The sequence below is a fragment of the Colias eurytheme genome, chromosome 16 (genome assembly GCF_061535395.1).
Source record: "Colias eurytheme isolate Ceu_HAF_F1 chromosome 16, ilColEury1 Martin Lab GWU primary, whole genome shotgun sequence".
Lineage (NCBI taxonomy): Eukaryota > Metazoa > Arthropoda > Insecta > Lepidoptera > Pieridae > Colias > Colias eurytheme.
In genome coordinates, this window is record NC_142995.1 from 9,513,765 (window position 1) to 9,528,815 (window position 15,051).

Below are 15,051 nucleotides of genomic sequence, written 5' to 3' on the forward strand. Positions count from 1 at the left end.
TTGAGGTACCTATATAAAAGGTTGAGTCAACCCTACTTCCTAACTTAGGACTGAGATAAATACAAAACAGTTACAAAAACTTAAAAAAAGTACTAGCATTCACTACCCGCACCACGAGCCGTACCCATCCGTCGACAAATCCGCCCACACGCTAGCCGCAAGCGCATCGAACCAAGAACAAACACATTCACAAATCACACGCAGATTTGTCGGCGGACTTGTCGCCAGCAACTATAACTTGATCGCAGTGGCTGTACCGCTCTATAGGGACTATAGGTAAGTGCGCGGCGAGGCGGGAGAGTACCGACCGTTCCGTTTCTTTCTAACTTCTAACTCGTGCTCTTTCTTACCCGGTCCCCAGCTCAACGCACATACCTACACCGCGGTACAGCCACTGCGGTCAAGCTAATACCATCTAATACCAATAGTTCTGTGGATGGGTGCGCCAATGAATGGTAATTGGTACTTGGTAGAATATTAGGTACAAAAAAGCTAGAAGTCAACTTAGAGCTGGTTTAATGTTCTAAGGTTGTCAATAAAACCACAAAATGTAAAGCATACTTTATTATTCAATTGTATATACAGTGCACCTATAGAATAAAGGTACGCTAAGTTGTCATTATGTAGGTAATTACTGTAGAAGAAATTTTTGAGTTTGAGTTTGAATACATGACTTATTCGTAAATATGAAAATACATAAAAAAATATCCTGAAGCATATAAAATGGACGATAACAGAAACATAGCAAAATTTTATTCTACTTGATCCACAAATAGATTAAGGTATTGAATTTACAAAGCATACAATCCATTACATTTGAAAATAACAAGTAAAAAAAACAATGTTTAAATAAATAGGCCGCACCAAAATTAAATTACCGCCAATATAAATTGAAATAAAAAGCACCAACATATTTTTTAATAAACAAAAATATAATTTTGTCCAGGACGAGATTCAATAATACTTATTCAAAAATTTAAACAAAATAAATACAATTTTCAATCAAACGTAAATTAAATAAAAAAAATTATATAAAAGGAAAAAATATATTCTATAAAATCTTTTGGTTCCATTGTATACAATCATAAGATACTATAATACTAATCAAAATACTTACAAGATTATCAATAATAAAGAGAGCCGTAATAAAAAGGAATGTGAAAAAATAAACTTTCTTTACTAATTCATAAGTTTTCATTCTCAGTAGTTACATCAACCATGAGTTTCTGAACTAAAATTAGAAAATAATTTAAAATATACTTAGGGTATTATTGTGAAAATATTAGTATTGTCACGTATTGTGAAATTAATAAAGTATGACTACTGAATCCGAAAAACTTAAATATCAGTAATGTTTGATTACGATTAAAAAAATACCTTTCTTTACATAGAGCTCATGGTTGCCACTGGTTAGTTTTTTTTCATTACATTAATCATACTGTATACACACTATTATTATTTTATTAGGACAATTTTTCTTGTGAGCGAAAATATGATTACAAGGAATAAAAAATATTGTAAGGATTAATTATAAAAAATTGTAGTGTTTATACATTTTTTGAGTTAAGGCGTTCATAAACATACATCTATAGCAACAATCAAATTGAAATGGAATGGTCTACTTTTTGGTCATTTCTGCCAGAAACTGTCTGCCAGAAACTGAGTGGGAAACAGAATAACCTCCTCCTTTTTTTGAAGTCGGTTAAAAAGTAATAATTATATTTGGACAAAAAAATCGAGAAAACATCACAATTCAAACAATCTTATTCTAAATTAAGAAGTACGACAGAGCCTCTGTAGATAAATGCTTACGTTTTTTACTTTCGTCAGACTATAATTCCGATTTAAAATACCTTTGATTAGTTGATAAGATGACATTTAACAAAGATAGTATCTTGTAAAGAGAAATTTATAAGCGATACATCGTCGCTGTGAATGTTCAAAGTAAGGAAAAATATAGAATTGAAAAAATCACGTTAAAGATTAAATCAAACCAATATGAAACACCATTTATAACGTATGGGAAATGGGAATATAAATACGTAGTTATACATAAATGAAATACATAGATTAACTAAGGTTTGTCTAGACATGATTAAAATATGTCAGAAAAATGTAATATCATGTATTATATTATACAAGGCAAGGAATGTTTATAATTACTCTTATTGCTTATTTTCTTCGTCATTTATGGCACGGGTCCATTCTAAATTACAGAAATGTTAAGGCATCAAAACTTATATCCGCTAATATATCATAAGAATCTTGACTTGAGGCACTATTTGTTCATATTTGTTCTATTTCTATTAATAATAACTATGAAAGGCATGTAGTTATATATTAAACTAGAAATTATGCTGTGCGATGTATGTCTTAAAATATTATTTAAATATTACTGTGATGTATTGTATTATTTTTCGAAATATACAAATAACGTAGAAACAATTATTTTAAGCGCATTAACGTTGCTTCAGCTATATTTGTTAATAAATGATTCAATTTATTAAAAAAATCATCAAATAAATCAATCACATTCTAGGGAAGTATGACGTAGTATTTTGTTTTATTCGCGCCTAAATACGATCGCGCGAATTCTATAAATTCTATTGCGTTTAAAAACTGATTGCGATAGTCTATCATTGCTTGTATAAATATCTTTTCATAAATATAAATATCTATTCAAAACTTCGTCAATTATTTTTCGTTATATAACCTCCCATTCACTATCTAAATTTTCATCTGGCGATATTAAATTTAACCCATCTCTGACGCCATTTTTCATTTCTAAATGTAACTCTATATTCTCTAAATTCCACGTGTTGGGCAGTTGAACAACTTTAGGAACTAAATCGATAATTTTTTCCGTTTTCTTCTGCGCAGGTTTTTCAATCTTCGGTGTTTCTTCTTGTACCGGTTTTTTAGTCTGTGGTATTTCATTATCTATGGTGTTTATGTCAACATTGGGCTTATACGTAATTTCTTCTTTATTTGTATTATCTGTGGAAGTTTTGATACTGAGCGATTCCAAATTAAGCATTTTCGCCAGAATTTTTTCTTTCTCTTCAATTTGTTTTTCGAGCTGGTCGTCATTTTGGTCAGGAATATTGCTGAAACACACGATTATAAATATATTAGTCATTTGCATACTAAAGTTTCACAGAGTTTTCTTTTGATTATTTATCTACCCTCTAGTATAAAAATGTATAAAGGAGAATGGGCAAATTGGGCCTGAAACTTGGGCTAAGACCAATACACACGAAATATTGTTTTTGTGATAGATCATTACACATACCTTACGAAAAAAATAAAATAAAAAAATAAATCAACCGGGTTCTTGTACAGTCAAGGCAAAAAGTTTTATTTATTTGGCTATTATTTTGCGCACAATAACGGTGTTTTTAATTCGAGTGAAGTAAGTATAAATCTAAATGTCACTGGAGTGACTGAGTTTAGCCACAAAAAACGTCTAACTACGTTAAATTATAATAAACACGGTATAGGTACCTGTTACAAAACATAATATTAGTGTATTTCGCTTATTAGAAGGCTTAAGATTAGTACGTATTTGTAAGTGAAAGTGAATTGGAGTAACATAAAGATATTGTCATTGTCTTATAACAGTTATTTATTGCAAAAAATATTATACACAAAGAAATAAAACTTGATGTGACTGTACAAAAACCCGGTTGATTGTTTTTTTATATATATTTTTCCCGTTATGTATGTGTTATGATCTATTATAAAAACAATATCTCATGTGTATTGGTCCAACTCAAGGGTTCAGGCCCAACTTCCATAGTAAAATGCCCATTCTCCTTTAAATGAAACTCAAAATTAACTGAATAATGGAAAATGGAGAATAATTAAAAATCGATAAATTCTTTTTAAAATTATATACATAAAATGTACATTATAACTACATGTTTATTAACAAATAACTTTTAATTTATAAACTAATTAGTTATAACTAGTCTTCCAAAATGAACTTAACATTTGACTAGCAATATCTAAAACTGATTGACCAGTTTTTGTTTTAAAAAAAGGTTTAAAACGTACCCATAAACGCTAACATTCATAACACACGGGCTGGTATAGCTTACATCCCTCCGCACGGGCGTGCAGTGTCTCGGCGTAGTTCCCCCCGACCCCACCTCCCTCTTCCTGCTCTTGCGACTGTGTATCAACTCCCCCTCACATCCCTTCTCCATTATACTGTTATACAGTTTCAACTTCCTCTGCAACTCCTCCGATTTCACCCTCCTTATTTCTTCCACGTCACTGGATACGTCTTTGAACTCGTTTATAATAGATTCGAGAACATTATCCGATATATCTCTGGGTAAATGTTTGATGGGGGGTAGTTCGAAGCATTCCTCCCCGTTCGGAACGTTGGTATCGAAGTCTGTCGTTTCGTTCCTCGTGAACAAAGCCATGGGTTGTTCTAGAACGCTCTGTATGTAGGGCACGGTCTGGTCGATGTGAGTGAGGTCCCGCACCGTACTCACCGCTTGCTGGAGTGACGAAGTGAGCGATTTCGTCATTGCGCTTGGCTCCTCTGTTGGGTAAAGTATCCATTTTACTGCTATTTTACTTAGAGCTACACACAAGCGACATCCAACAGAGCCATTGCTCACACACCAACAAGCGGTTTACGGTGATTTCAAAGTTAAGCGTGATAGAAAAATAAAAATGCAAAAATCGAACAAAAAAATATATATTCATATAAGTACAATGGCCTTGCTGATATCGATGCTAGTACGGTTGTCCCTTTCACGCGTATAGAGAGTGAAAGGGACAAGTCAACCTAAATGAGACTAGATCTAAATTCATTGTTGCTACATCTAAAATTGGTTCATACATGGTAAAATTATGTATATAAAAATTATAATCTATTTATAGTCGAGAATCGATACTATCGACTACACGTCGCTCCTAACTAAAACTACGTACAATTAACAATAATACTTATCGTAATGGAATAAAATGCAAATTAAAACATGCAATAACAACGATTCTTAAAGCTAAACAAAGTACTACATTTACAAAGTAAGTACAAATATAAAGGCGAAGCCACACAATTTGCTCATGCAAGTTTGACACAAATACTGAATATTACAAAATGCAAAGCGGAATTTTCACATAATATGAAAAAATATTTAATTCAATAAAAAATACGAAATAATATTTAAATTCAATAATAAAAAAATGCATATAGGAATGGAAGATACACAATAAATGTATATTATGCAAATATGTTTCAAATAGGACACAAATAACGTATTTTTTTTTGATACATTTGTCATTCATTAATTCGATCTGAAAATGTTTGTGCCAATTAAAATAAGAACTCAAATAAAAACTAATAATATGAGATATTTTAATTCCTTTTTGGAATTTTGTCCAAATAAGTTTAATTACAACAAAATGACAGCTTATTAAAAGTTACCATTAAAAAAATGCAATTGCAATTTTTCAAAATACCATTTTAGATTTTTTCAATTTATGTGTGGAAGGACATCAAGAAATATGTATCAAGTATATTTCTTTCAAGCATACGTTAGTTAAAAAATTATGGCACAGTATAGGAAGATAAGTTGAAAAATATGAATATAAGTAGTAAAGTTATTTTAAATAACTCATTTATGTGCAAAAAAAAATATTTGCATATTTGTGACTGTAATTATTTTCTAAATATTCATTAAACATACATTTCTATAACTAGACTTAACTGTAAATGTAAAAGAAAATGCTACAAAAATATATTTCACTCTTCCACATTGGTCCTAATTTGGTTTTAGTTAAGGCACTTAAGTACTTACGATTAAAATACTAAATTAACGGTATGGTAGAAAATGTAAACAAAACTACACTCGGGTGGAAAAAATCGCACACCCCCTACATTTTAAGTTCAACCTCAATTATTTTTATGTTCCAAACATATATGGAAAATATGACGTATATCAAATGAAAGCATATATAATAAGCTTTCTAAAAATAGCAAGTATGTACTATAAAAAATAATTTCAAGATCAAGTTATCAAGATCTTTAGTAGGTTCCATTTTGGGTCGGATTCTTCCCCCAGATCAGACAATTTGGTAAAAGACAAAAAATCTATACAAAATGTAGCGTCAAGCAAACATAAAAAATGCGTTTTTTTAAGGGGGTGTAAATTTTTTGTGTTTTTTTGTTCATTTTATTCGTCCATATCGAACTTTTTTCATATAGGAGTTTTTGTTTTGCATTTCCCACCCAACTATTACTTATTTTATTGACTACTGCTTAGCGGCGAACAGACCTTGCGCAAGCGCAGCCGGCTCGGGCTTGTGCGCGAGTCGGACCAGCGACCTCTCGCCCTCCAGGACGAATATCTCGTCTTTGTTCACTGATACTGAGAGGATCCTGTAGGGAAAAAATAATATTTTTAAGCTATTGCATAGCTTCTATCGCGGGCCTAGAGCGCGGGGACCGAATCCAGAAATTCCGTAACGAAAAAACCTCACGCTCCCCACTCCAACGGACACGGAGGTGTGCCTTGAAGGCATGCTATGCAATAGCTTTACCGCGGCAGTCCCCGAGTGCCACACGTCTTTTTTTTATAAGTAATATCCCTTATATTTTATGGTGGGAGAGATTTTTTTTTATGAAAAAAGTAGATTTTTTGGTTTGTTTTGTAATAGATTGTGTTAAACTTGTTCACTGACACTGAGAAGATTTTGTGTATAGAGAGATAATTTTTATATTAAAAACAGTAGATTTTTTGTATATTCGTAATGGAATTTGTTTACTATAACAGATGATGGAAGAAAGGATTTTCCTGATTATGATTTTGTTACTTATAAATAGGACAAATTAGATTTTTTGTGTGTTTTATTGGGTTTTTTTTCATAGCTACATCTCGCTCGTTGTGCGACACCAGGAAGTGTTCGTTCACACGTGTGTTCAGCTAGTGCACGTGTCAGTTTGTCAGTCTGTCTGTGTGTCACTCACCGCCGCAGATCGTCGACCACCGCCACCGCAGTGAGCGACCTCGGGTCCAGCACGTACAGGAAGTGCTCGTTGTGCGACACCAGGAAGTGTTCGCGGAACACGTGGAGCGGCCCAAAGTTGTATTCCCGGTCTGAGTGGTTGTGCTTCTTTTGCGACGGGTTGAGGAGCTCCGCTACTGTTAGCGGGTTTGATATCGCCTCCTATAAAAAAATAATAAATCATAAGTGGCTACGGCAAGTAAAAGAAACTAACTATGGGTGGCTAATGGCTATGGATATAATGGTTTTATATTCCGTTTTCCATACCAAAAAACATTAAAATGGTCATTTTATAGGAACAATATTTTTTTTTTTCATAATTTTAATACATATTTTACATTACCTTAAACAGCAGTGTCTGCAGCACGTTCCCCGCGCGATCTGCCCGCCAGAGGCGCAGGCCGGCGCGCGCGCAGTACGCGGAGGGCCCCGCACTCGGAGCCCCCGGGGCCCCTGGGGCCTGCCCCCCGGGGCCTCGCGCGTACGAGTGCTGGAATACAGCTCCTAGCGCGCAGAGACTGCAACACACGATTTGTAGTGTTACAATTTATTTTTTATTACGTAGCATTTAAATTAATTACGACATTAAATAGTAATCAAGGTCAATACTTTAGTCAGCTATTAAACGGCATAAGTATTAACTTAAGAAGTAAAACTATTAATTTAAGACAAAAAAGTAAAACATGAATATTCCCCATTGTGTCATTATTTTTTACTGTGATTCTAGAAATGTTATTTAGGGTTACGGTTCCAAAGTTTAAATGAATAAAAATAATAAAAAGTAACCACAATAACCGAAAAATAGTTACAGGCTGACCAAATTTTTTGGTTTTTCTTAAATGCCCATAATTTTCAAAATGAATGGGATAGATTTTTTTTCAGATTTTTCTCATGATGGTTACAATCAATCCTGTCGCCCCGTTTTGGCTTGACGTTGAGTTTTGGGACACCCTGTATATTTCGTCGTTCGTTCGTCGTTTTTTATAAAACACTTACTGCCGGTTTCACAATTTCTAAGTTTGTTCTGTCTAGATTATCTAAACAGCAGCGTGTTCTGGTGGTAGCTCATCTGCACTATCTCCCCCGACTGCACACATGAGCCCACTCCTCACCTCTTCCTCTCCTTCTTGCCGAGCTGGCTGACGTGCCAGCGCTGGTCGCGGCGCTCGCACACGATGCCGCGGTACACGCTCGACACGAGCAGCGTGTTCTGGTGGTAGCTCATCTGCACTATCTCCCCCGACTGCACACATGAGCCCACTCCTCACCTCTTCCTCTCCTTCTTGCCGAGCTGGCTGACGTGCCAGCGCTGGTCGCGGCGCTCGCACACGATGCCGCGGTACACGCTCGACACGAGCAGCGTGTTCTGGTGGTAGCTCATCTGCACTATCTCCCCCGACTGCACACATGAGCCCACTCCTCACCTCTTCCTCTCCTTCTTGCCGAGCTGGCTGACGTGCCAGCGCTGGTCGCGGCGCTCGCACACGATGCCGCGGTACACGCTCGACACGAGCAGCGTGTTCTGGTGGTAGCTCATCTGCACTATCTCCCCCGACTGCACACATGAGCCCACTCCTCACCTCTTCCTCTCCTTCTTGCCGAGCTGGCTGACGTGCCAGCGCTGGTCGCGGCGCTCGCACACGATGCCGCGGTACACGCTCGACACGAGCAGCGTGTTCTGGTGGTAGCTCATCTGCACTATCTCCCCCGACTGCACACATGAGCCCACTCCTCACCTCTTCCTCTCCTTCTTGCCGAGCTGGCTGACGTGCCAGCGCTGGTCGCGGCGCTCGCACACGATGCCGCGGTACACGCTCGACACGAGCAGCGTGTTCTGGTGGTAGCTCATCTGCACTATCTCGTGCTGTTCGTTCACTATCTCCATCGATTTGCAGAGGTGCTGCAAGATATGGGGGTGGTGTCAGTCAATCAGAATTAATTAATTAATTCAGTTAAGCACGTATTTTGTACTATTTTGTGATTTGTCATTCACGATTTACATCGATTTACATAGTTATAACACCACCTTATATCAAGCAGGCATTAGGAATTTATTAATTTGTACTTGTGTGTGTGTGTGATTGTTTTTTTTTATGGTCCTATATTTTTTTTAATAATTTAAAAAATAAATAAAATAATTAAAACAGGTATTATTTATCCACATTTCTGTGTATCACTATCACTACATAGTATAAAACAAAATCGCTTTTTCTGTCCCTATGTCCCTATGTATGCTTAAATCTTTAAAACTACGCAACGGATTTTGATGCGGTTTTTTGTAATAGATAGAGTGATTCAAGAGGAAGGTTTAAGTATATAATTTATTAGGTTTTAGACAAAGCGGGCGAAGCCGCGGGCGGAAAGCTAGTTTAAAAATAACATTAACAGTGGGTCTTATCTTAAGTGTATAATTACTCAACTCAAGTTGATAAGGGGGATTTTTTGACTTGAGTCATGTAACAAACTCGTTATGATACGTTCTGTGTGATATATTTCTACGCAGAGTAAATTGCATGTTCATACAATGAATTATGTTTGTACGAAAATTATAATATTTTTTGGCCAGGTCTATCGCCTTCCAGCGATACAAGTATTTTTTAAACTTGTCCACTAGTTTCGGAGATTTTTTAGTATGAAAGTGTTCCTCTAATATTCAACTATAGATATATGAATTGCATCCATATATTATGTATTAGAAAGCATAGTGTTCATCACACAATAATTTTCTATTACATACTACTAATTACTATGCAACTACGTCATATAAAAACGTAGTGCAGAGTGCATTAACCTTAAAAATCATAAACATTCATTCACGCACAATAGTAATGATAACAATAATTTGAAATTTGAACTGATTGAACTATAAAAATATAATAACAAATTAAGATAATTACCAGTTTATCATATTATTTAATGTTTCAATAATAACGAAATTAGCGCTATACACTGATAAGACGAACGGAAGGTAAACATTACGAAAACAATGACGTGATGTTATTATTATTTAATATTTAACTTTCATTAACTCAAATATGGTAAATATGAGATACCAGTTGCTAACTGCACACATACAGCGATAATAATTAAAACAACTAAGGCCGCGTTTCCATCTGCAGATCTTTCTTGCAGATGGACAGGCGGCCTAAGTCTCAAATATCAATAAATATTTGACAATATAAAGCGAAGAAAATTTTCATGTTATACATATTTTTAGGAGAGTTTTTAAATAATCCGAATGAGTTTAATATCATAAAATAATAGCAGTTTGCCCAAATCCATTTATTCACCTAATTTTTTATTAAATTTAATTTTAATGTCGCCCTAAAATAAAAACATGCCGTCTTTTTTACTAAATTGTAAATTTTGTATTTTTTTCCATTATAAAAATATATAATCGTAATATAAAACTCTCTAAAACTCACCATGTAAAAGTCAATTTCAGTCATAATAATAACTCCGTCCTTATCTCCTGAGAAAAGCCGCATTCCATTTTTGGACCACTCTATTGATGTTATTTTGCTTTTGTGCAGATCACCAATTGTGTACCTAGAATTGAATAATAATTAATTGTTAATGTTTAGTGAACCATGAGTGCAATGATTATTTTGTGTAGGATTGCATATAAAATCAAGGAAAAAGTTAAATTGTCTTTAATTAGTTAAGGATAGTCAACTGTAATTTTTTTTTTGCATGAATTGATCTTTTTTATTATTAATTTTAATCTGAAGGATGCATTATAAATCTGTGCTCTATAGTTGTATGTGGAAGAGAATCAACAAACATTGGTCTAATTATCCTGTTTGTAAAAATATACTTATACATAGTTCATAATATAGAATAGGATTACTTTTAATAAAAAAGTATAAGCTACACTATATTACCTCTCCACCTTTGGTTCTACTTTAGGTTTAAAAGTGTCGGGAACATTTTCAGGATGTTCCTTCGGTATTTGGAACACTGTCACCTGTCCTGCCGCATTGCCTGCTCCCACCATGTAGTCTACTGTACTCACTATCTTTACAAATGTTATTGGTGATGTGGAGGCCTGAAATAAATATTTATTAGTAAACTAGGTAGTAAGTAGTAGTAGTAACCGCACAGTTTCACCTGCATTGCTCCGCTCCTGTTGGTCTTAGAGTGATGTTATATAGCCTAAAGCCTTCCTCGATAAATGGGCATAACATCGAAAGGATTTTTCAAATCCGACCAGTAGTTCCGGAGATTTGCGTGTTCAAACAAACAAACTCTTCAGCTTTATAATATTCGTATAGATAACATCTTAAAATGAAACAATCATTTTAAAATATTTTTTTTGATACAGGTGGTTGAAATTAAAGTTAGATTACTTAAATAGTATGTTGTTCTATATAAAAACAATTTAACAGGTACCAAGGAAGTTATAGCGTAATATCACAATGCATTTCTGAAAATGTGAAATAAGGAATTAAATTTTCAAGATACATATGTGAATAAACACACGTAAAGTAGAAAATAATCAAAAATTGTTCTTGTAAACTTTTTATATTATGACCCATATTGTAGGACTACCTTTGAGCCGTTTGATTGAGTTCTACTTAGCTATGCAATTTATTCACCATAGCTCTTGTGCATATTCAATATTCATTATTGTTGATACTCTAACAATTGTATTCAATACACAATATAATTATATACTTACAATTCAACATCAGTATGTACGGACTATATTTGGCGACTTAATAATACTTTTATGGTTTGCTTTAAACAAACTATATTTCATATAATATAAATAGTTTTAAAAACATTCTCTAAATTTAGTTAAACTAAACAGTTCCAGAATTTTCTTAATGATCTGAAGCCTAATATGATCACAACAATACTGCTAATTTAACAAATTGGTTTAAATCCAAAATCTTGCGAAATAATTTATTTACAAGTGTTACAAGGTGACCGAAAACTTAGTAGGAAGTAGGTATATTTAGTATTTACCTCGCATCTGAGTCGCTGTATGTTGCCTTTTTTCCTATCATACCAGTACACTAAGCCCACATTCGTCCCCAAGGCTATATATTCACTTACAGCATCAACACAAGTCAAGCACAGTTCATTAGAAAATATGCCAGTCTGTATCTTTGGAGGTATAAGATTCAAAATATGGGAACAAGGAGTCCATTCTCTCACGAAACCCTCTTCTGCTCCACTTGATACTTCCATTTTGTTTTTGTTTTTACAATCAATTCAGTCTGTCGTGGTTAAAATATATTTTTGTTAAACAATGCATTTCTTTTAAAAGTATTTGCGTAAATATTTTCAATATTTTTGTTATTATGTGACAGCAGCTGCAGTCTGGCAGTCAGCAGTAGTGAAGAAAATCAAGATTGACAGTTGACACTGGAATGTTGGCAGCAAGCAAGGGAAATGTAAAAGTCAAAAGTGACATTATGTAATAGTAATTACACAGATAAGTAAAGAACATGTCCAAAAATATATGAACCAAAAACCCAGGCTGTTTTCCAATTACAGAGCATAATGCGACTCAGTGCCGCACAATGCCGAATTATGCTGATGCTTAATTGGAACATGAAACGCACCAGCAGGTTGCGCTAAGTTCAGTGTTGAAAAAAAAAATATTCATAGAGTTAGAGCGAGCGCGCACGAGCAACTTTGTCTCCGCAACTCTTAGATCATTAAGTAATGGATGGAGCACGCTGGCAAATGTTCTAACTAAACTTTCTGCCGGTTTTGGTGCGGGGAGGGTAACTCACACTTTGAAACACAATCACACATTCACAAAAATAATTTGTGTCTTTACAAACTCAAACTATTACAAAATGGACAGACTAGCATGTTTTTGCACACATACATCGATTACACAGAAAAATCTCTATACATATACGTAATAATACAATCGCTCTAAAGGGATGTAACCATATCGATATTACAAAAATAATAATTTTGTTGAAATTAGAAATAACATTAATATTATATTCATAAAAAATACTACACAGGTCATTTGTAACGTTTTCATCATTATTATATGCATACGAAAAAACAATAAAACGCCATTTTATTTGTATTTGAATATGTATTTATTCAACACATCAAATATTATATTCAATAAAATAAATATCGGTCCAGAAATTTTTATTATTTCTGTACCGAGGTGTCCATTCTGATTTTCTCCCACAGCATTCAATCCACCTTAGCCTTTAAGCAGGATTTTTTGTAAATCTGAAATATACGCAATATTCGTACATACATATAAATAAAGTAGCTGCTCCGCGCGGTTTCACCCCCGTGGCTCCACTCCTGTTGGTCGTAGCGTGATGATATATACCTTCCTCGATAAATGGGCTATCTAACACCGAAAGAATTTTTCAAATCGGACCAGTAGTTCCCGAGAATAGCGCGTTCAAACAAACAAACAAACAAACAAACTCTTCAGCTTTATAATATTAGTATAGATTACATAATAGCGAGTCGGACTCGCGCACGAAGGGTTCCGTACCATTAAAATGTTCTGCCAGTTAAAAGTAACCGAGCGTGTAATAAATATATACAAGACTTACAAAATAAACATTATACTCCTTTTTATGCAGTTGTGTAAAATTTTAATATAATAAAGATTAATTCTCATCTCATTTCAAATTATACTTAGAAAAATATTTTTTTATCGACGTTCAAGTTAAAAGCAGTCCGTCACTAAGAAAGTCGTAAAAATTAACGACCTTTTAAGCGACGAGTTTTTTAAATTCAACTCTATCACTAAGTTCATAAAGATTAAATTTGAATTTCTCTTCAAGATAGTCTCGCTACATCACTTTATAGTCTCGTGGGGAGTGCGGTTCAATATCGCGTTCTAAATTCAACTTTATCGCTTAGTTCATAAAGATTAAATTTGTATATTTTCTCTTCAAGATAGTCTCGCTACATCACTTTATAGTCTCGTGGGGAGTGCGGTTCAATATCGCGTTCTAAATTCAACTTTATCGCTTAGTTCATAAAGATTAAATTTGTATATTTTCTTTCCATGATAGTCTCGTGAGGCCGCATCAATGATCGAGTACACACATGACTCGATTATTTGTCTTGATCATATCGCTAAACGATACATCGACGATTATTAGAAATTGCATTTAATTAGAAATGTACGTTAAAAAAATAAAAAAATATACACAGATGATAGGTTATTCCATCTTTTTTAATATTCGACATGTTTGAATTGCTTCTGCAAGACTTGACAGTGCAAAACTGCATTTTTAGCGGAGCACTCGCAGACGTCCTTTCGATGTTTTACGAATACGCAGAGTGTTCGTAATCGATTACGCAAGTAGTTTTTATGAAAGCATAAGATTTTTCGATTCGAATAATCTAATACCTCGGCAAAAGGGGAAACGCCTGCGTGTGTTATCCATTACTTAATGATCTAAGCCGCAACTATTTTGTCTCTCCCATCAGTTTGTATGGGGAGTTGCGTCGCTACGTGCGCGCACTTTCATACTAGCCCATGGGTGAAGAGAAAAAATAGTTGCGGAGACAAAATAGTTGCGGAGACAAAGTTGCTCGTGCGCGCTCGCTCTTAGCAATAACCTCATTAATGTGTAGATAAAGTGGTATACATAATAATTTTGAAAAATATTTACGGTTATTTTAAGTAATTTGGATTTTGATTATTTCATTAACATTTTTTTCAATGTTTGTACCTTCATCCATACTTATATTTATTTTTTTAACACAATTTGAATTAACTTTGATTATTTCGAAAAAACTACAATGAAACGAAAGCTTTACATTTTTTTCCAACAATTAATAATTACTAACGATAAATCGATTGCACGCATCAATTCACGCGCATTACTTTAGTGCGAGCGATTGTGCCAAGCGTTGCTGTTAGACCGGACTCTCAGTGGAGTTTCGTTTGCAAAAATAGCGGACCTAAATCTGACTTCTGATATATATTGTATAGATCCCAGACATCCTATAGACAGATGTTGCCAACCAGTTTTGTGGTCCCCCTCTCCCCACAACGGTAATTAAATATGG

At 34.4% G+C, this 15,051-nt stretch overlaps 1 protein-coding gene across 1 annotated transcript; it reads right to left on the reverse strand.

Annotated features, from left to right (window-relative positions):
* Nucleotides 1-549: 549 nt before the first annotated feature.
* Nucleotides 550-12,349, reverse strand: LOC149902021 (WD repeat-containing protein CG11141). Its single transcript, XM_090111281.1, has 9 exons — nt 11,998-12,349; nt 10,911-11,074; nt 10,452-10,575; nt 8,763-8,926; nt 7,370-7,544; nt 6,989-7,188; nt 6,297-6,400; nt 4,057-4,555; nt 550-3,107 (listed from the first exon to the last, which is right to left on the reverse strand). The coding sequence occupies exons 1-9, from the start codon at nt 12,220-12,222 to the stop codon at nt 2,705-2,707; spliced, it is 2,058 nt and encodes a 685-aa protein (XP_089967407.1). The 5' UTR covers nt 12,223-12,349; the 3' UTR covers nt 550-2,704.
* Nucleotides 12,350-15,051: the final 2,702 nt, after the last annotated feature.